General features: G+C 41.4%; 1 protein-coding gene and 1 non-coding gene across 5 annotated transcripts in view; one reads left to right on the forward strand and one right to left on the reverse strand.

Moving 5' to 3' along the window:
• SPG11 (SPG11 vesicle trafficking associated, spatacsin) overlaps positions 1–21,907 on the reverse strand; it is a 91,820-nt gene that overhangs the window by 9,232 nt on the left and 60,681 nt on the right. For 3 of the 4 annotated variants that reach the window (XM_053596189.1, XM_053596191.1, XM_053596192.1), the window contains 12 exons: positions 20,476–20,681; positions 20,117–20,225; positions 18,896–19,055; positions 18,308–18,580; positions 17,480–17,680; positions 17,067–17,126; positions 16,623–16,730; positions 12,664–12,826; positions 9,787–10,001; positions 8,600–9,347; positions 2,216–2,355; positions 78–276 (listed from right to left, as the gene is read on the reverse strand). In XM_053596189.1, coding sequence (XP_053452164.1) covers positions 78–276; positions 2,216–2,355; positions 8,600–9,347; positions 9,787–10,001; positions 12,664–12,826; positions 16,623–16,730; positions 17,067–17,126; positions 17,480–17,680; positions 18,308–18,580; positions 18,896–19,055; positions 20,117–20,225; positions 20,476–20,681 — 2,582 coding nt within the window. The remainder of the gene's footprint in view (positions 1–77; positions 277–2,215; positions 2,356–8,599; positions 9,348–9,786; positions 10,002–12,663; positions 12,827–16,622; positions 16,731–17,066; positions 17,127–17,479; positions 17,681–18,307; positions 18,581–18,895; positions 19,056–20,116; positions 20,226–20,475; positions 20,682–21,907) is intronic. The other variant, XM_053596190.1, reaches the window with a different exon arrangement.
• Positions 6,831–6,947, forward strand: LOC128589301 (U5 spliceosomal RNA). The gene has a single exon (XR_008380896.1). It is a non-coding gene; the product is annotated as a U5 spliceosomal RNA (small nuclear RNA).

A 21,907-nucleotide genomic window follows, 5' to 3' on the forward strand; every position in this document is an offset into this window, starting at 1 on the left:
TATAACATCCAAATCCTTAACTCTGGGAACCAAAAAAATGCCATCTAGAGGCTGGGGAGGTCTGGAGGGCAGGGCACCTGTTCCCTCTGATGGGGCCAGCAGCTCCCGGGTCACCTCTTCAGCCACAAGTTCAGCTACAGTATCTGGCTTGAGGCCTTGGGTGCTGATGAAGGCCTGGGCTCGTTTGCATCGGTCAGGCTGCTTAGAGGCCAAGATTGCCTGGAGCATGGCTTCACCATCCTGGGCAGCAACATCTGCGTAGGAACAGCCCAACTCCTGAGAGGAAGACAAAGCTAGTCAAAGCCATTTTTAGAAGCCAGGAAAAGCAAGACAGCCTTTTCTGAAATCTTATGTGGATAGGCTCTATTATTAGTTTTCTTTTTTGGAGACAGAGTCTCACTTTGTCATCTTTGGTAGAGGGCTGTGGCATCACAGCTCACAGCAACCTCAAACTCTTGTGCTTAAACGATTCTCTTGCCTCAGCCTCCCTAGTAGCTGAGACCACAGCCACCCACCACAATGCCTGGCTAATTTATTTTTGGTTGTAGTTGTCATTATTGTTTGGCAGGCTCGGGCTGGATTCAAACCCAGCTCTGGTGTATGTGGCTGGCACCCTAGCTGCTGAGCTATAGGCGCTGAGCCTATTATTAGTTTTCTTAGCCTAAAGATCCTTCACGCTGAGCAAGAAACTCAGAAAAAGTACCATTTTCTCACCTTTCCTTCATTTTACTAAAGCCAAATCAAAATAAAAGAAAGGCTGTCTTCAGAAAGCATCAGGTGACTCTCTTGTTGAACAGTGACCTTTACAAACACAATTTCTAAGGGTCTCTGAGTCTTTTTTTTTTTTTTTGGGTCTCTGATTCTTCTCCAAGGCAAGGGCTTTAATCAGTGGTTTTCAACCTTCCTAATTGCCGCGTTATTACAAATGGAAAAAAGGGGTCGTGACCCACAGGTTGAGAACCGCTGGCTTTAATGCTTGACTTTATTTCTATCATGTTCTTCCACTTTTGGTCTGCTATTTTTCTCCCTCATCCAGCAGAAAGCCATAGACAATTTCTGGCTGCTCTGGTTCTGCTCTCTATAGGCATTGTATTCTACATGGAATGTTCCAAACACTCATGAAGCAAAGCCTAAGTATTTTATTTTATTTATTTATTTTGAGACAGAGTCTTATTATGTTGCCCTTGGTAGAGTGCTGTGGCATCACAGCTCACAGAAACCTCTAACTCTTGGGCTTTAGCGATTCCCTTACCTCAGCCTCCTGAGTAGCTGGGACTATAGGCGCCTGCCACAACGTGGGCTAATTTTTTTTTTTTATTATAGTTGTCATTGTTGTTTAGCAGGCCCAGGCAGGGCTCAAAACTGCCAGCCTCACTGTATGTGACTGGTGCCCTACTCACTGAGCTATGGGCGCCGAGCCAAAGCCTAAGATTTTAGATCTAGAAGGGACTCTTGGCTCGGTGCCTGTGGCTCTAGCGGCTAAAGCGCCAGCCACATACGCCTGAGCTGGCGGGTTCGAATCCAGACCAGCCCATCAAACAACAACAATGGCTACAACCAAAACATAGCCAGATATTGTGGTGGGTGCCTGCAGTCCCAGCTACTTGGGAGGCGGAGGCAGGAGAATTGCTTGAACCCAGGAGTTGGAGGTTGCTGTAAGCTGTAATGCCACAGCACTCTACTCAGGGTGACAGCTTGAGGCTCTCAAAAAATAAATAAAATGAAATAAAAAAGAATAGAAGGGGCTCTTACAGTCAAATCATCATTAAGTGATCAGCCAGGGACTCATGAAACTGATGTCTTGCCATAGTTTTCTGGTTTACTGAGCTGCAGCAAAGAGTCAAATCAAGAATCTTCTAAATCTTTAGAATCTGGCCTGGTGCCCCCCTCCGCCCCCCGCACCATCCCACACTATTTCCCAGAAAGGGACTCATGGCTGACATCCTGACAAGAGCTCTACTCTCAGGTCATGATTATCACCTGAAGAGCTGACTTATGAATGTCCCCAAACAACCTCTAACTTCCTGCTTTCTTCACTCTCAGAAGAAACGTCCTATGGGAGCCGCTGTACAAAAGCAAGACCCCGTTTCTACTAAAATAGAAAAACTGAGGCAAGACGATTGCTTGAGCCCAAGAGTTGGTGGTTGCTGTGAGCTGTGACTTCACAGCATTCTACCCAGGGCAACAGAGTACCCACTCAGCCCGTGGCACATACCTTAGCAAGTTCATACAGACAGAGCACCTGCCGGCAGTAGTTCTTCCCATGGAGACATCTGCTCATCAGAGTTTGCAGATTAGTCACCACTGCATCACCAGAGGGTACCACCACAAATGACTGACTATCCAGACTCGAAGCTGGAAGCAAATATGGGTCTGAGGGGAGCTTTAATCCAGCAGGTGAAGGCTTCCCCCAGGTGCCTATGTCTCTCCCTCTGCTTGCAGCTCCCTGCAATGCACTCCCATGACTGATCCCCCCTGGTTCTAGGACCACTTCTTACAGGAACCCACTTAAACTTCCATCATTGCCTTCTTCCATAAAGAATCCCAGCTCAGTATACTTCAAAGGCTTCATATGCTATAAACAACTCAAAGCCATCTTAGTAAGAGACTGAAAAATCAGCCACAAAGATGCCTGCCAGATTCTCCTTCTACACATACTCCCTCCCAATCTTCCCTTGTATCAAATAAGCCAACTGTGGTCACTCTACTTGACTCCTGCTGCCACCCTCCCCAAACCCCTCGGAAGTCACTCCCCAACACACTTGTGTACACTTTAAAGATACACAGTAAAATAGAATCCATTCCTGATTTTTTTTTTTTTTTTTTTTGAGACAGTCTCACTTTGTCACCCCCGGTAGAGTGCTGTGGCGACACAGCTCATAGCAACCTCTAACTCTTGGGCTGAAGTGATTCTCTTGCCTCAGCCTCCCAAGTAGCTGGGACTATAGGCGCCTGCCACAACACCCAGCTATTTTTTGGTTGCAGTTGTCATTATTGTTTAGCAGGCCTGGGCCCGGTTCGAACCTGCCAGCCTCAGTGTATGTGACTGGTGCCCTACTCACTGAGCTACAGGCACCAAGCTGCATTCCTGATTTTTTTTTTTTTTTGAGACACAGCCTCAAGCTTTCGCCCTGGGTAGAGTGCTATGGCATCATGGCTCACAGCAACCTCTAACTCCTGGGCTCAAGCAATTCTCCTGCCTCCACCTCCCAAGTAGCTGGGACTACAGGTGCCCGCCACAACACCCGTCATTGTTGTTTGGCAGGCCTGGGCTGTATTCGAACCCACCAGCGCAGGTGTATGTGGCTGGTGCCTTACCCACTTGAGCCACAGGCGCCAAGCCATTCCTGATTCTTGTTTTTTTTTTTTTTTTTTTGTAGAGACAGAGTTTCACTTTATTGCCCTCGGTAGAGTGCCGTGGCGTCACACGGCTCACAGCAACCCCCAACTCCTGGGCTTAGGCGATTCTCCTGCCTCAGCCTCCCGAGTAGCTGGGACTACAGGCGCCCGCCACAACGCCCGGCTATTTTTTTGTTGCAGTTTGGCCGGGGCCGGGTTTGAACCCGCCACCCTCGGTATATGGGGCTGGCGCCCTGCTCACTGAGCCACAGGCGCCACCCCCTGATTCTTTTTTTTAAACAAATCTTAACCTGAAATAGAAGAAAATTTTCTTTTTTTTTTGGCCGGGGCTGGGTTTGAACCCGCCACCTCCAGCATATGGGACCGGCGCCCTACTCCTTGAGCCACAGGCGCCACCCTAGAAGAAAATTTTCTTAATTTGATAAATAATTTCTATCAATAAAAAAAGTAGAAAAGAATACATAACTTTAAAAAAAATTTTTTTTTTGGTGTTTGCATGGTATTTTTCCCCATTCTTTTAATTTCAATCTTTTCATGTCTTTTTTTTTTTTTTTTGGCCAGAGCTGGGCTTGAACCCGCCATCTCTGGCATATGGGGCCTGCGCCCTACTCCTTTGAATCACAGGCACCGCCCCAAGAATATATAACATTTTATAATGGCAAAACAAAATAGAAAAATTTAAGTATGTATCAATAAAACATTGTTAAATCATGGTATGTCCAAATAGTAGAATACTCTACAGCCCTTAAAAAAAGGGGAGGGCTGATCTATATGTACTGATAGAAAGAAACAGATCAGTATGATGCAATCTTATTTATTTATTTATTTAGACACAGAGAGTTTCAAGCAGTTGCCCTGAGTAGAGTACCGTGAAGTCACACCTCACAGCAACCTCCAACTCTTGAGCACAAGCAATCCTCTTGCCTCAATTTTTGTATTTTAGTAGAAATGGGATCTTGCTTTTGCTCAGCCTGGTCTTGAACTTGTGATGTTAAGTAATCCATCCACCTCGGTCTCCCAGAGTGTTAGAATTACAGGCATGAGCCACTGCGCCCAGTCTTGCAATCTTATATTTGCAAGGTGGCTCTCACCTGTAATACTAGTAGCACTCTGGGAGGCCAAGGCAGGAGGATTGCCTGAACTCAGGAGTTTGAAACCAGCCTGAGCAAGGGAGACCTCTACTAAAAATAGAAAAACTAGTCAGGCATTGTGGCAGGCATGGAAGCTGAGGCAGAACAATCACTTGAGACTAGGAATTCAAGGTTACAAGTTGCTATGACTGTGTCACTCCATTCCAGCCGGGCAAAAGAGTGAGACCCTATGCCAAAAACAAAAAAAAAAATTGAAGAAAACTTCAAGGACCTGTCAGATGATAAAAGTTTGAAATTCATGCCACCAAAGTTTCAGAAGGAAGAAAGAGTATGGTACTGAAAAAATATTTGAAAAATTATGCTGAAAACTACCAAGTTTGGTGGAACACATACATACACACACATAAACCTACATATTAAAGAAGCTCAATGAACCCCAAATAGAATAAACACAAAGAAATAAACACCCATCCATATTATAACCAAACAGCAAAAGACTAAAAACAGACCAAATCTTGAAAGCAATCAGAGAGACATGCACTATCTATAGGTGAAAAATGATTCACATGACTGCAGATTTTTCATCACATATCAAGGCCAAAAGGAAGTGGTACAGCATTTTCAACTGCTGAAAGAAAAGAACCAATTTGGCTGGGCATGCTTGTAATCCTAGCACTCTGGGAGGCTAAGGTGGGTGGATTGCCTAAGTTCACGAGTTTGAGACCAGCCTGGGCCAGAGCACTGTGGCAGGTGCCTGTCTGTAGTCCCAGCTACAAAGTTTGAGGTTGCTGTGAGCTGTGACACCACAGCACTCTACTGAGAGTGACAAAGTGAGACTCTGTCTCAAAAAAAAAGAAAAGAACTAATTTTCCATATTCAGTAAAAATATTCCTCAGGAGTGAAGGTGAAATAGACATTCTCAGATGATGAAAAACTGATGAGAAAACAAAAACTAAGATAATCTATTGCTGGCAGACAGCTCTTAAAGAATTATTAAAGGAAGTCCTTTAAATGGAAGGAAAAAGAAACCAAGAGGAAACCTAGGACATCCGGAATGAAGGAAAAATAAAAATTATAATTATATTTGTAAATATGATAGATATTCTCCTCTTGAAATTTTTGGTAGAGACAGAGTTTCACTTTATGGCCCTAGGTAGAGTGCCATGGCATCACATAGCTCAAGCAACCTCCAACTCCTGGGCTTAAGTGATTCTCTTGCCTCAGCCTCCCAAGTAGCTGGGACTACAGGTGCCCGCCACAACACCCGGCTATTTTTTTGTTGCAGTTCGGCTGGGGCCGGGTTTGAACCTGCCACCCTCGGTATATGGGGCCGGCACCTTACCGACTGAGCCACAGGTGCCGCCAAGTCCTCTTGAAATTTCCCTGGTTTCTCTTCAGATCATATACTTTTTATGCAGAAGCAAAAAATTATAGCATTTTTTTGTTTGTTTGTTTTGAGGCAGAGTTTCATTATGTCGCCCTCGGTAGAGTGCTATGGTATCACAGCTCACAGCAACCTCAAACTCTTGGGCTTAAGCGATTCTCTTGCTTCAGCCTCCTGAGTAGCTGGGACTATAGGCACCTGCCACAACACCCGGCTATTTTTTGGTTACAGTTGTCATTGTTGTTTAATAGGCCTGGGCCGGGCATGAACCCTCCAGCCCCGGTGTATGTGGCTGGCGGCCTACTCACTGGGCTATGGGCGCCAAGCCTATAGCATTGTTTGATGGAGTTTTCATGGCCCATAGATGTAATAAAAGACAAGTAAGGGCTGGGTGTGGTGGTTCATGCCTATAATCCTATTATTTTGGGAAGCCAAAGTGGGATGATCACTTGAGGCCAGAAGTTTTGAGACCAGCCTGGGCAACAGCAAGACTCCATCTCTTAAAAAATAAAAAAGGAAAAGAAAAATTAGCCAGGCATGCTGGTGTGCACCTTTAGTCCCAGCTACTTGGGAGGCTGAGGCAGGATTGCTTGAGCCCAGGAATTAGAGGCTGCAGTGAGCTATGCACGCTAGCATAGGCAACTGAGTGAAATCCTGTGTCAAAAAATACATTAAAAAAAAAAAAGAGGTGGGCTCGGTGCCTATAGCTCAGTGGTTAGGGTGCTGGCCACATACACCAGGGCTGGTGGGTTCAAACCCGGCCCTGTGCCTGCAACAACTATAACAAAAAAACAGCCGGGCATCATGGCGGGTGCCTATAGTCCCAGCTACTTGGGAGACTGAGGCAAAAGAATAGCTTAAGCCCAACAGTTTGAGGTTGCTGTGAGCCATGACGCCATGGCACTCTACCCATGGCAACATAATGAGACTCAGTCTCAAAAAAAAAAAAAAAAAAAAAGAGGTGGTAAAATATGATTCTAAGTTGACTGAAAGTTAAACCCTGGTTTCTCTTCAGATCATATATATCTTTTGCCTTTTACTAAAGAATTCCATGGAGAGGAACAACTCTGAGTCTTTGACCAATTTTTTGAGGCCTTGCATTATTTGTAAACGGTGGGACCACACGTATGGAGCATATTGCAAGGGTACAAGTCAAACCTATCAAGTATAGAACATCAATGTCTTAACACAATAATTAAGTAAATGAGGTGAAAGCTATATTAGTTTGATGTAAGCATTCCAAATTGTATAAAAGATCAACACATTGTACCCCACAAATGCATAAATGTATTCATGATCTATGTGTATATGACTTAATAAAAGAAAAAGAAAGTTAAAAATAAATATTATACTTATGTACTACTTGCATTTATAGTGGAGGCTATTACAGTAAGTCCCTGAGTTACAAACACCCAAATGACACGTGACTTGCAATTACTAACAGCGGACATTAAGGTAATAGATAAATGCATGGGTCCCAACTTAACGCACAAATTCACCTTAAGAACAAATCTATAGAACCTAACTAGTTTGTAACCCAGGGATTACCTGTAAATGCAAAAATACTCGACAAAGTAGCAAATTGATTCTAGCAATAGGGCGGCGACTGTGGCTCAGTGAGTAGGGCGCAGGCCCCATATACCGAGAGTGGCAGGTTCGAACCCGGCCCCAGCCAACTGCAACAAAAAATAGCCAGGCCTTATAGCGGGTGCCTATAGTCCCAGCTGCTTGGGAGGCTGAGGCAAGAGAATCTCCTGAGCCCAAGAGCTGGAGGTTGCTGTGAGCTGTGACGCGACAGCACTCTACCAAAGGTGACAGAGTGAGACTCTGTCTCTAAAAAAAAAAAAAAAAAAAAAAATTGATTATAGCAATACATCAAAAATAATAATGTGCTAAAATCAAGTAGAGTTTATCTAAGTGGGGTCTGCAAGGCTGATTCAATATTTAAAAATCAATTAACATAATTCACTATGTTAATAGTCTAAAAAAAGAAAAAAAATGCATGATCAGATCAAAAGATGCAGAAAAAAACATGACAAAATACAATACTGATTCCTAATAAAAACTCTCAGTAAACTAGGAACAGAAGGGAACTTTCTCAACATGATAAAGTGAGCCAGGCACAGTTGGCTCATTCCTATAGTCCTAGCACTCTGGGGTAGTCCGATGTGGGAGAATTCCTGAGCTTAGGAGTTTGAGACCAGCCTGAGCAGAAGTGATCCACCTGCTTTGGCCTCCCAGAGTAGTAGGATCACAGGCATGAACCACTGTACCCAGCCTTAAAACATTTTTTGGAGAGATGAGGTCTCCCTACATTGCCCAGGCTGGTCTCTAACTCCTGGCCTCAAGTGATCCTCTCACTTCAACCTCCCAAAGTGCTGGGATTATAGGCCTGAGCCACCATACCCAGCCAAGAAAACTTAAAAGAAGCAACTTAACAAAGTCATAAAATATAAGGTTATCATATAAATCAATCATATTTTTATATACTATCAATGTACAATGGGAAATATGATTAAATTAATAAATGTACAGAATAATTTCAGTGAATTAGCTATAAGTCAATGGATTCCCTCTAACTCTTTAGCTGGCTAAAATGGCATAGATGTTCTACTTCAAGTAATAAACTAGTTTACAAATTACCTGTAAAAAAGTTGCTGTCCCTTTAACTTAGTTTAACTATTACGTCATAACAGGCCCTTCCTTTTTGGAGACAGTGACAACAGCACCATTTAAGACTCAAGGCAATTTGATCTTTACTTACTGCTTTGGACTTTCCCTAGGGGAATGCTGGGCTCCTCTTCTTCCTCAAGCAGCTCAGCACTTTGCAGGAGAGCACGGATCTCTGGGTGCAGGTCATTCATGCTAGCTTCTCCTGAGGCCAGTGCTCTGCAGTGCAACACCAAGGCAACATCTTGGTTATAAAAATGAAAATACTGGCATACTCTACTGGCTTCATGCACACAGTCATCATCCAACAGGCGTCCAATCAAAAAGTTTAGTGACTCCTGTTCCTTCTGATCCAGGCTATTCTCACATGTCTCTTTGGATGGAAGTCCATTAAGTTCAAAATATTTTGATGTGTTCAGAGCAGCAAACTTGGAGAATGAAAACTCATTGGCTAAACTATCAAAGGAAAGTTCACCACTAGCTGAGATCTGCTGAGAAAACCTGGGCTCCATTTCCTCCTGGTTTCCTCCAAGGGTGTGCTGGGTGATGCGGCAGAGCCAGATCTGCTTCTCCAGCTCTTCCAGCTTGTCCAAGGGCACCACGTCCTCCTGGGCAAGCCAGTGTCCTGACAGCGTAAACAGTAGATGGCGCTCCTCAATGCTGCTCCTTCCAGTTGGGGAGTCACATGCCACAAGGGCCTGGGCTGAGAAAAAGGAAGAAGCTGCTTTGCTTGAAATGCAATTTTTCTTAAAATTCTCATGGCATCTTTTCCAGAAGTCAATTCTTGCTTGTTTCAGGGACCATTGCTCAATGTGTTTTAGAGTCTGCATTTCCTGTGTTATCTGTGAAATTTAACAAAGCAAATTTTAGCCTTTCCTGGATAAAGTAGTATCATAAATGCTAATGTTCTCTAAGTACAACATTTTATTAAAATAAAGCAAATCAGAAAACATAGGGCTTGGCTACAGATAACCCTGGAAATTTTATACCAGTTAAGGTTTGAAAAACAATTCTCAATTTATCTCACTGAATCGGGTTCAGGAGGAAGCCATCTTATATTTAATTCTATTCAAAAGAAAACAGTTGTAGCAAATCCTGTAGGATAAATTTACATTTCAAGCACATGTTCTTCAATAATGGGCATCCCAGGTTCATCCATTTCTGAAAGCAATGTGTATGTTAAAAGTAAAATTGCCTCCTCTCCTTTAAATTACATATCTCATTTGATTCTGTTTAATATTAAAAGCTAAGATTTTCATTAACTTAAAAGACTGATGATACCTCTTCAATAACCAAGTTGTCCACAGGTAACTCAGCTAATTCCGCTACCCTCCTGGCCAAAGCAAATTGTCCATCTGTCTGTAGTCTTTCCAAAACAGATCTACATTCATGCTGAAAATTCTCCATGCTATAGCTGGTAATAATTACATGATTAATGGCTATAGATGTATCCTTCAAAATTTGGCTAAGGAGACAAAGCTTCTTCACATCTAGACCTGTGTCAAAGAGAAGAAGATATAAACTTTTAATCAATTAAAGTGCTGCTATAGTATTTCAAGAGTATCTAAATATTACAGGAAAATATACATGTTTAACATACAAATGTGGTTAAAGCAAAATAAAAACCTATTTTTCCACCCTGGATGACTAGTAGAAGGAGCCATCAGGTAACTTCTACACACTAAAGATGCCAAAAAAAGACCCCGGAAAATCCTTACTGGTAAAGTCTGCTTGAACTTGCCTGCCCTATAGTACAAACTGTTCGGGATTAGCATACAAACTCAATTTATAAATCTGGCTTTATACATAGGCCAGAAGTCAGCAGCCGTCTATATAATAAACACAGTAACCTTGGAAAGATTTTAGTTATTCTCTCAGGTAGTCCCAACTTCTTTCTGGATTTTTCCCCTACCTTGGTCAAATTTGTTTGATTGATTGATTGATTGGTCCTTTATTCATTCAATGTGGGCATTATGTGGATTAAGACACAGAATTCATAGGACAGTTGAAACTGCAGCTGGCCAATAGCCTAGGCTATAATATAGTCATCATATTCAGAATGGAGTGTCACTTGTACCTCCTAACATCTATCTGCGTGACCCAGCTGAGCTCTTCCTGATGTCTCTGGGAATTTTTTTTTTTGCAGTTTTTGGCCGGAGCTGGGTTTGAACCTGTCACCTCTGGCATATGGGACCGGCTCCTTACTCCTTTGAGCCACAAGCACCAACCATCCCTGGGAAATTATTATCCTTAGTGACTTTAAAAATTCTCTGCCAGGCGGCGCCTGTGGCTCAAGGAGTAGGGCGCCAGTCCCATATGCCGGAGGTGGCGGGTTCAAACCTAGCGCCGGCAAAAAAAAAAAAAAAAAAAAATTCTCCTCCAATATGGACGTACTGGGTATTTTTTGCCGACATCATATAAATCAGGGGTTTTAAAAAAACATACTCCTGGGTGGGGCCTATGGCTCAGTGAGTAGGGCGCTGGCCCCAATACCGAGGGTAGCAGGTTCAAACCCGGCCTCGGCCAAACTGCAACCAAAAAATAGCTGGGCGTTGTGGCGGGCACCTGTAGTCCCAGCTGCTTAGGAGGCTGAGGCAAGAGAATTGCGTAAGCCCAAAAAAGCTGGAGGTTGCTGTGAGCCGTGTGACGTCATGGCACTCTACCAAGGGCGGTGAAGTGAGACTCTGTCTCTACAAAAACAAAACAAAACAAAACATACTTCTATTCCCTAAGCACATACATTGCTATACATACAACACACACAATACAAATATCCTATAAAAATAGAAATAACTGATTACTTATATGAGAAAAAGTATTATAGTACTGGTTAACAATGTAGTCAATCCTTGTAATTATTCAAAGATAGATTAACTATGGCAAACAGAAAACTCATTTCTGAAAAATATCAATAAAAACCGCCTATATATTAAAAGGACCTATCACCTATCATTCAATCTGCATATTAACTGACAACTACCATCTTGTAGCCACTGTATTTTGGAAACAACCCACTTTCTTTTCAATCATCGGACCCATAGCCTACTAAATATTTGGCACTAAGTGTTCTGTGTTCTATCAATGTTCTGTGTAAATCCAAGCTCTCCTGTTGAACATATTATTTTTCTTTTTTTTAATTAAAGATGAGTTCTCACTATATTGTCCAGGCCAGTGTTGAACTTCTGGGCTCAAGCTATCCTCCTGCCTCAGCCTCCCACAGTGCTGGGATTATAGACTTAAGCTACTGTGCTCGCCATGAACATCTGTGAATTTAAGTGTGAAAAAATAACCCTAGCAGTGAAAATGTCAGAATCTACTATAAAGGAACATTATCATTCAATAAAAATGTGAAATTCTCTAATGTGAAAAAGATAGTAGTAAGGCAATATTGGTTTGATTCATTCAGCAACAACCTAAGACTCTCTAAGATAGCCGACATCTGGAGGAATCTGCCAAAAAATAAGCGAAATTTGACTCTGAAACTTTCAGAATGAATTGCTAATTCCTGAAACAGGGTAGGAACCCTAAGCAATGATGACATGTTTAAGCTGCTTTCCAGAGAGAATGATAGGGACAGAATAATGTAGAGGCTAGGCATTGGGAAATGTGGCTATTTGATAACTGCTTAGAATAAGAGGATTGGCTGTATTATTTATGTTTTATGCAGTTATACTATGTTTTGAATATTTTAACCACAATTTGAAGTTACCTGTAACTTCATCACACCTAGCTATGGACTATAAATATAATGTGTATCATATGCATTTTAATTTGCTAACTTCCCTTCTAAAAGAGTTTTAAGATTAAGAAAGCTGGCTGGGTACGATGGCTCATGCCTGTAATCTTAGCACTCTGGGAGGCCAAGGCAGGTGGATCACCTGAGCCCTGAGCTCAGGAGTTTGAGATCCTCCTGAGTAAGAGTGAGACCCTGTCTCTACTAAAAATAGAAAGAGAAAACCCCCCAAAAAACTAGCCCGGCATACCGGCAGACACCGGTAGGTAGACCCAGCTACTCAGGAGGCTGAGGCAAGAGGATTGCTTTAACCCAAGAGGTTGAGTTGCTGTGAGCTATGACGCCATGGCACTCTACCAAGGGCAAGAGAGTGAGATGAGACTCTGTCTCAGAAAAAAAAAAAAAAAAGTGTAAGGACTTCTTACCTTCAGAGAAGAGATGCTCTATTCCAACAAACAGCTGTAAAAGTTTTCCCAACTCATACTGGGTCTTACACTGCTGTAGCATGAACTTCAAAAGGAAACACACCTGATCCTTTAGCCATGTAGCAGGGATCACGGGGTGTACCCCTGTGCTTGCCATATCAAACTATGGAAAAAAAAAAGAGAAGCTCAAGGAAAGTGGTTTCACAGGAATAACAAATCAAAACCTCCAAATCTGGAGGCTGGGTGCGGTGGCTCACCGCCTGTAATTCTAGCACTCTGGGAGGTCAAGATGGGAAGATTACTTGAGCTTAGGAATTCAAGACCAGCCTGAGCAAAAGCAAGACCCTGTCTCTACTAAAAATAGAAAAATTAGCTGCCTGTAGTCCCAGTTACTTAGGAGGCTAAGGCAGGATGATTGCTTGACCCCAGGAGTCTGAGATTGCTGTGAGTTCAGCTGATGCCATAACACTCTAACCCGGGGCAACAGAGTGAGACTCTGCCTGGAAAGCAACAACAATAACAACAACAAAACACCCTCCAAATTTGGGAAACTCTAAGAAAGCCAAAATTCCCTCAAAGTTATCTCCCATCACAAAAGGGGATATTTATTTAGGTCTTTTCCAAATGATAGAATTGATAAGGGGGCTTGTAGAACTGGCCAAAACAAGCTCTCTTTGGCAGCCTTGCACTTCATCTCTTTATGGAAAGCTCCAGTGCAGAGAGCTATGTGGGTGAAAGTCATAGATGGCAAGAGTCCTGTAGACTGAAAGCTAACTGAGAGGTTAACTAATGTAAGTTCCCTCAGTTAGTGACTGTCAAATTAATAGCCCTGTGAGTTGCTATGCAATTAACCATGTGTATTTCACTGAGCGGCTTCTTTAGAGAGGTACCTAGGCCTTGACTTTAGTCCAGAAGATTTTAAATTCACATATGCTACTTGGGAGTATGAGGCAAGGGAATTGCTTAAGCCCAAGAGTTTGAGGTTGCTGTGAGCTGTGATGCCATAGCACTCTATCGAGGGCAACATAGTGAGACTGTCTCAAAAATAAATAAATAAATTTGCATATGAAGACTGCTTAGAAAGACTTGCTTAACATTACTGAGGTGGTCCTACTACTTTGCTTATAATTTACACTCTTGCTAGAGAAGGGTCTCAGCTAAGAAGCCTGGATTTATATCATTTCAATCAAATGCTAAAAATATTAATAGGAAGATGATTCAAGTAGCAGGCTACATTTCTATAAGTAGGTATGGCAAAGGTATTAAGACACCACAGGAAAATGCCCATTTTAGAGAACAAGAGAAGTAGTGGCTTCTTTCCCACATAATGCTTCTTTCATTATTTCATTCTAGATTTTTACCTTGGCCCCTGGCTTCATATTACTTTTGGAAGATAATATTTGGTTATTAGTCACTATAGTTTCACAGTTCACTTTAGATTTCACACAACATAATCATAAAAATACTGGTGGAAAATAAACTTAACTCACTGGTTTCAAAAAATATGTTGGGCGGCGCCTGTGGCTCAGTCGGTAAGGCGCCCGCCCCACATACCGAGGGTGGCGGGTTCAAACCCGGCCCCGGTCAAAATGCAACCAAAAAATAGCCGGGCGTTGTGGCAGGCGCCTATAGTCCCAGCTACTTGGGAGGCTGAGGCAAGAGAATCGCTTAAGCCCCGGAGTTGGAGGTTGCTGTGAGCTGTGTGAGGCCATGGCACTCTACCGAGGGCCATAAAGTGAGACTCTGTCTCTACAAAAAAAAAAAAAAAAAAATGTATGTTGAAAGGCACCAGAAACTTCTAATTCATTAGTTTTGTGCCTAGTGCAGGGTTAGGCCTTAGTCTTGGGTGGATACTTCCTGTATGCTTCTGATTACACTTACAAAAGTCACTCTAAAGGTAAGTCTAATACGCAAAGAGGGCTTTTGGTTGTGATGTTGATTTCAGAAGTGCAATATTCCTTTCAACAGACTGCCCAAGCCTGCCAAAATCTTAAGTAATGGTTTATCAAACCCTATGTCACATTATTGCTATTTCCTTATTCCTACTTGGAATTTCATTCTCTACTCTCTTTCCTCTGCCTTATGGTCCCTCTCTGTCAATTTCTCAGCTTCCTCTCTTAAATTTCCAAAAGCCTTGCCCATTACCTTAAAAGAAGATTATTTTGCTTTGAAGCCTCTCCCTCACTGCAAAGTATTTAAGGGAATTAGTATGAAAAAGATCAAATGTTGGAAGTCAGCTCCTTATTAACTACTATTCCTATCTAGGCATTGTTTTTTTTTTTGTTTGTTTGTTTTTGAGACAGAGCCTCAAGCTGTCGCTCTGGGTAGAGTGCCATGGCATCACAGCTCACAGCAACCTCCAACTCCTGGGCTCAAGCAATTCTCTTGCTTCAGCCTCCCAAGTAGCTGGGACTACAGGTGCCCACCACAATGCCCAGCTATTTTTTGGTTATAGTTGTCGTTGTTGTTTGGTGGGCCCAGGCTAGATTTCAACCTGCCAGCTCTGGTGTATGTGGCTGGCGCCTTTAGCCACTTGAGCTACAGGCGCCGAGCTCCTACCTAGGTATTGCTACTGAATGTTTTCTGGACTTTGATTTTTAGAAGAAGAAAATTTATAATACTTCTAATTCTTTTTAAAAATACTTCTCTTCTGGGCAGTGCCTATGGCTCAGTCGGTAAGGCACCGGCCCCATATACCGAGGGTGGCGGGTTCAAACCCCAACCAAAAAATAGCCGGGTGTTGTGGCGGGCGCCTGTAGTCCCAGCTACTTGGGAGGCTGAGGCAAGAGAATCGCTTAAGCCCAGGAGTTTGAGGTTGCTGTGAGCTGTGTGATGCCATGGCACTCTACCGAGGGCCATAAAGTGAGACTCTGTCTCTAAAAAAAAAAAAAAATACTTCTCTTCTTGTATTTTGTTTTGTTTGAGTCTCCTGTGGGACCCTATTAAAATTAGTTGGGATTAGGATATTAGTTTTTGGTCTTAATATATAGAAGTAAAGGGCTGAGGCAAGGATGGAAGCAGCTGCACTAGCTCCTCTGTAGGAGGCTAGAGCAGGGGCAAGAAAAAGAAGAAGATACTTGGGAGGACCCGAGTCATAGAGGGTGATAGAAGAAATGGAGGGTGAAGAAATCTCATGCCTATTTTTTGTGTGTGTGATTTAGGAACCCCAGGCACAGTCAAATAACTAATTTGGTATTTTCAACTATATAATTTGTAAATATTCATCACAGTTAAAACCAGTGGGACTGAGGACAAAAGCCTGTACTGAGGTTGTGTTGTGATGTATTTGTTGAGTAGAATTGGCATATACTTTTGTCTCATTTATCACATAGTCCTTTTGGGGCAGAAAAGGCAAAAATGCTAAAAATCCCAACTAGGACTAAAGGATCTTCCCTCTCTTTCAACTTCTTTTGTTTTCACAGGATTGAGCTCAACATGATAAACAGACCTTAAGTGAGCATGTGAATAGGTAAAGCCTAAAATTGGCCACATAGTGCTGTATTGTTTGCATAGGGACCACCAGGAGTGCTGATGAAAAAAAACATTATTTTTTCTCACAATGAATAAAGTATTAAATACCTTTCATGCTTGATAATGCTGGAGCTAACTTGGATTGGCAAAATAAACCAAAGCTTATTGGTACCACCACTTTTCTCTCTAGTGTCCACAGTAGACACCATGAATTCCATTCCCAGTGAGCTTGGCTGAAGCACCAGGACACTGATCACAGTTGGTACATACCATGAAACCTATCTGCTCAGGGCAACTGATAAGCTGCTGTAAGTAAGATCACTGCAACTCCTGCTCTGGCCCCCCCAATTCTGGAATGTACAAATGATTTAGTCTGAACATACCACATAACTACTATTCTCCCGCTGCCCTATCCCAACTATTAGCAGATAAAAGGCCATGCCAATCAATTTCAGACCAATATAAAAAGAACTATAATTCCAACTTACAGTTTCAAGGCTTTTCTGGAACTCCAGAAGTTTAGCTTTGGCTTCCGTATAATTCTTGAAGAACATACATAGTTCATACATCTCCATCATTAATAGCAGCGGGGAATCCTTTATGGAAGAGTTCAAATAAAATTACAAAAATTATAAAATCCTCAACTTAATATTACCTCAATGAGTAATCCCAAATAAGAGAATGTTAAATATAATTAGTAATAGCCCTATTCTATACAGAATTAAATCATGTATGTTAAAAATAAATTTTAAATTTATATTTTCTTTTCCTTTTGGAAAAATGATACTCAGGCCAGGTATACCTGCTCAACAATCCATTTTCTGTGTATTCTATACTTGATCCACTGCACATAGGCAGGAGACATTCCACTAGGTGGCACCATGACATCTGTAACAGACACTCCTGGATCCTTGCTCCACTGACCTTCTTACCTTACTTGTTTGTTGCCTGTGGCATTGACCATACATTTTATTGCTTCCATGGGAGTTGGTCTGTCAGAATAGGAGTATTGAATTAGAAAGTGTGGGTCTGAACTATAAGTATACCACTTACTCAGAGTACTTTGAAACCTTGGGTAGGTTAATTAAGTTCTATGAGCTTTGGTTTATTGGTCTATACAATAAGGATAAAACCCACTTTCTGGTATTAACTTCACATGAGATTACTGTGAATATTGACCAAAATAGTGTATCAAAAGCACTTCGATGAATAAATGGTAGTTCTATTACCATCAGCGTCTGTTGTTGGCTAAATAAAATCCAGGGATGGGAATGAGAAAAGGCCACTGAGGGATATACAAGGGAACCTTTCTAACTCTGGAAAGAAATGAAGTTACTATTAATACCTTAAAGAAAAGCTGGAAACCTCTGGTGAGAGTCTTGCTCTTCTGCCTTATTAATAATGTTCTCCAGATGATTGAAAGGTCCTCAAGGTCCCAGGTATGGGCCTCTGTTGAGCCCTGAATGTGTTCCATTGCTTCAGCTGCAACATTGTCTTCCACAGAAGTAACAATCCAAACACAGAGACAAGGAACAGCACTGGCATCCTGCCATTAGACAAGAAAGTTTTAAAATAAAATAACAACTAGGCCTGGATTACCTGACAAATGTACAAATGCTAACGATGGATTATTTCCTGTTTAGAATAAGTCATTTCACTTAGATAAAATGGCTTGAAAGGGTTTCAAACAGTAACTGAATTCAAACATGAGTAACCAAAGGACTATTTCAAATTGTTCTGCACCAAGTGGTAACAAAAGGCCAAGAACACAGGGATATATGTGGAAGTCAGGGAGATACTAAGCATAAAATAGTAAGATTGTCTTCCACTGATCTGCTGATTCAGGGACTATCTGGAACATCTCTCTTCCCTGCCAAAGAAAACACTAAGAAGTAGTGGTGGTCAGTCCACCAAAAGCAACCTTCTTTGGGTCTCCCAACCCAGAACCAAGGCTCTGACCACTTGAGTTTACTGGATGTCAAAGCACAAAGAAATACACTAAATGGTCCAGCGCCTAATCTAGAAACGTAAAAAAGTTGTAGTGACCTTGGAAACACATGCTGGTGTTTCACCATCTTTGCCACTCCACTTCTGATTATTAGTCTTTCCTGTTCTTCACCATTTTTTTCTACTGTTCTCTGGGTCCTTAATTTAGGCTTCTCATGATCCTCACCTGGAGACATGAGGCCAAGACACTGAGGACAGGGGCCTGTTGTTTCACTGCCTCAGCCAGGAGCCAGTGCCAGGAATCTGGCTCCTCTGAGCACCAGAGTAGAATTTCAAATAAATCTGTCATGTCTTCATTGTTCCTTTGGAATTCTTGGGGCAACTTGTTGCAGACTTGATCACTGTCCATTTTGGAGGTGGATACTGAAGACAAGTTCTCAAAAGCCAGTCTTAAGTGGTCTTGCAGGACAGGGCTGAAGTATTTGATAAGGGATTTCACCTAAAAATTATGTAAGATGATTAAAATAGACACTCAACTTTCAGTTTCAGCTGGAGCTGAACATGTTAGAAAAAAGTACAGGCAAAATTATTTCTTTCTCACAAAGTTGTCTGTCGCTTTTGAATGAATTTCTATACTCAGTGAGGAGTCAAAAAAATTTTTCAGCTCTTCAGTGCTAATGATTAGTTCTTGCTTGTTGCCAACCCATTGAAATTTTAGTAAAAATGACAGTATCATATCAACTAAGAGCTATATCAATACAACAGAAAGAACACTATTCTGAGAAGTATTCCAGCTATCAAATCAGTGACTTACCTCCTCCGGGTGGTAGTTATGGAGTTGGCTGTGAATAACAAACTGCAGCCAATCATTTGCTTTAGCACATTCTTGAAGGTAAGACATGCTCAGTTTCATTTTATGGAGCCTGCAGAACTGTACCACTAAGGCCCACTGGCTGCTAGATTCACTGGATAACCTATAATTAGAATTAGGGGTAAGGGTGGTAGAGAACTTTAGTTGCTGGTCCAAAAATAGTGAGTTATCTCAACTATTGTTCACAATCAGTTACAGACTGAACTCCTTGTTCTACTATTTTTCCCCTTCTCACTACTGGGTTTGACTAGTCTCTATATTAAAAAAAAGGTACAAAATTATACATGTATTATTTAAAAATTAAAAACAACTAAAAAACAATTTTAGTTTAAACTGAAAAAATTAGTAAATATTAAACAAATTTAACCACAGTCTCTAAAAAGGCTTTCAACAAATACCAAATTTATTAGACTACTTTGAAAAACATGGACTCTTTCACCCATAAGGCAGAATAGCTTGCCTGGTATACTGCCATGATTCATTCCTTCCCCAAATCATCAACCAAGTACCTATTTATACTAGCTACGTATAGCCTTAGAAGAACTGGGAAAGTCATAACTCAAGAAATTTTCTGAGCACATATTCTCTCTCATGATTCACTTTAAAGTACTCAGAGCCCTGGTAGGTGCGTGGGCCTCCTCAATAGGGGCCCATGTTCCTGCTGCAAGCAAGTTATTACTGAAAATAAAGTCAGTGATAGAAGAATAGTGTTTTCCAGGGTGGGGAGACTGGCTCAGCCCTAGTGGGATACATAGAGAATAGATAGCCTGAATGTGTAAGGAGAGGTGTTTATGTGGATAGTCACCTTGGCTTCCATTATCAACTGACATACAGTAAAGAGAAAAAAATTAAGGACACTGGTTAAACTTTGTGAGACCAATCCCTCATCTGCAGGGCAGAGGAGGGGACAAAACTCCTATCTCTTGGTAAGTCCATACCTAAAGAGGAATCCCTATTTTCCCCCTCTTTTCACTGATGATGAGATGCAGTTAAAATCATTATCCATTTACTAAAGAAAACAGGATCAGTAAATTCTGCTATATGCTGGATGAATAAGTCAGGACGGATTTTGGTGAAAACACTAGAGGTATCCAAACAAAGACTAGGCAAACACAGTTGGCACAGTAAGCATGCTGAAAAAGACAGGGACTGCAACTCACAAACCTCTTTATTTCTTGCTGCTGGATGCTATTCCATACACCTTCTTCTAAGAGAATGAGCAATTCTTCTATTGTTGCCTTTTCATCATCAGCCAGTTTGGGCAGTTTTTCAGCTGTATGAAACATGCACAACAAAATATGGTCAAGAGAATAAGTCAAAACATGAGTTTTTCTGTTTGGACAGTATGGCCCAGGGCCATTGCAGTACCCAATTAAAGTGCCCAACAAAATAAGATAAAGAACATACACAAGAAAAAGATAAAAACAAGAAGATAATTATTTCCTCCCAGCCACTCACAATTCAATGCCTTAGACCAATTCACCTCTAAATAAAATAAATTACACAAAGAAAAGATGCTGTACCTAAAGACTCTCTGACAAAGCTGTATTGAGCATCTTCATTTCTACACTTGTAGCTCAAAATTATATTGGCCACTTTCATATCAACTCTGAGCTTGAGGCTGTCAAGGCCAAGCAATTCTAAGAAACAGACACAGGCAGCTCCTACTGAAGGTATATGGAAAGAGGAGAGCCCTAAAACATAGGCTTCATTGCCTACTTGCTGGATCCTGAAAAAGAAAAGAATCAAAACCACATCAACACGTGCAAATTGTTTCTCAGGAACAAACAAATGGAAAAGCAAATACAATTACATCAGTGATACACAGAGTGTCATACACGTGAGTTTGGCTTCCTCCCCCTTCCCTTTTGCTGACATCTGTTTAGGTTCCTGGTAGCTTTTCAGTTATCTTCTGGCTCCATAACCCCACATTCCCCTAGATTTACCTTCTCCTAAAACACCTAATCATAGTCCAAGTTATTCTTGCTTCTACCTTCATCCAGAAGACATGAAGTAGAACTTCTGAAAGTCTGCCAACTTGAGATCTGATAAAGTACGTACACAAACTACCAAGAATATTAATGCCACTTAAATTTACGTTTTTGTTTTTTTTTTTTTTGCAGTTTTTGGCAGGGGCTGGCTTTGAACCTGCCACCTCTGGCATATGGGGCCGGTGCCCTACTCCTTTGAGCCACAGGCACTGCCCAAATTTACGTTTTCATAAAGCACATTTTAAAGATGCCTCTTATATGTATAGAAAAATTTCTGGAAAGATATACAAGAAATTTTATTTGCTATGTAGAATGGGAATGGGAGACTGAGGGACTTTTATTTTCCATTTTCACCTTTCTGAACTACTTCAATACATTTTTATAGTAAAATATTCGTCTCTTATTATAAAAACAAAACCAATAAAGTAAATCTATACTTAGCTGTTTATTATAGCAAATACTCTTCCCAATTCTGTGCTTTTTGAGTTATAAAAGAATGATCTTAAATACAGAATTCATTTCTAATTTTAGAATTCTCTTTAGAGTAACTGCTGCTAATCCTTGATAAGCTCTCATTTAATTCTGAAATATTTTTTAAAAATTTTAATATTTTTTTCTGTTATCAAAAATCACACACACTAAATGCCACCGAAAACCACAAATGAAAAATCACCACTCAAAATGTAATCACTGTTAACTGTGGGCATGTTTTCAATAAATTTTCAATATATGTGTAAAATACTAAACAGATGTCCCTTTTTTTTTTTTTTTGAGACAGAGTCTCACTATGTCACCCTCAGTAGAGTGCTGTGGCATCACAGCTCACAGCAACCTTTAACTCTTGGGCTTAAGCGATTCTCTTGCCTCAGCCTCCCAAGTAGCTGGGACTACTGGGATTGCCACAGTGCCCAGCTATTTTTTTTTTGCGGTTTTTAGCACCACCTCCAGCATATGGGGCCGGCAC

Source organism: Nycticebus coucang, chromosome 6, assembly GCF_027406575.1.
Source record: "Nycticebus coucang isolate mNycCou1 chromosome 6, mNycCou1.pri, whole genome shotgun sequence".
Classification (NCBI taxonomy): Eukaryota; Metazoa; Chordata; class Mammalia; order Primates; family Lorisidae; genus Nycticebus; species Nycticebus coucang.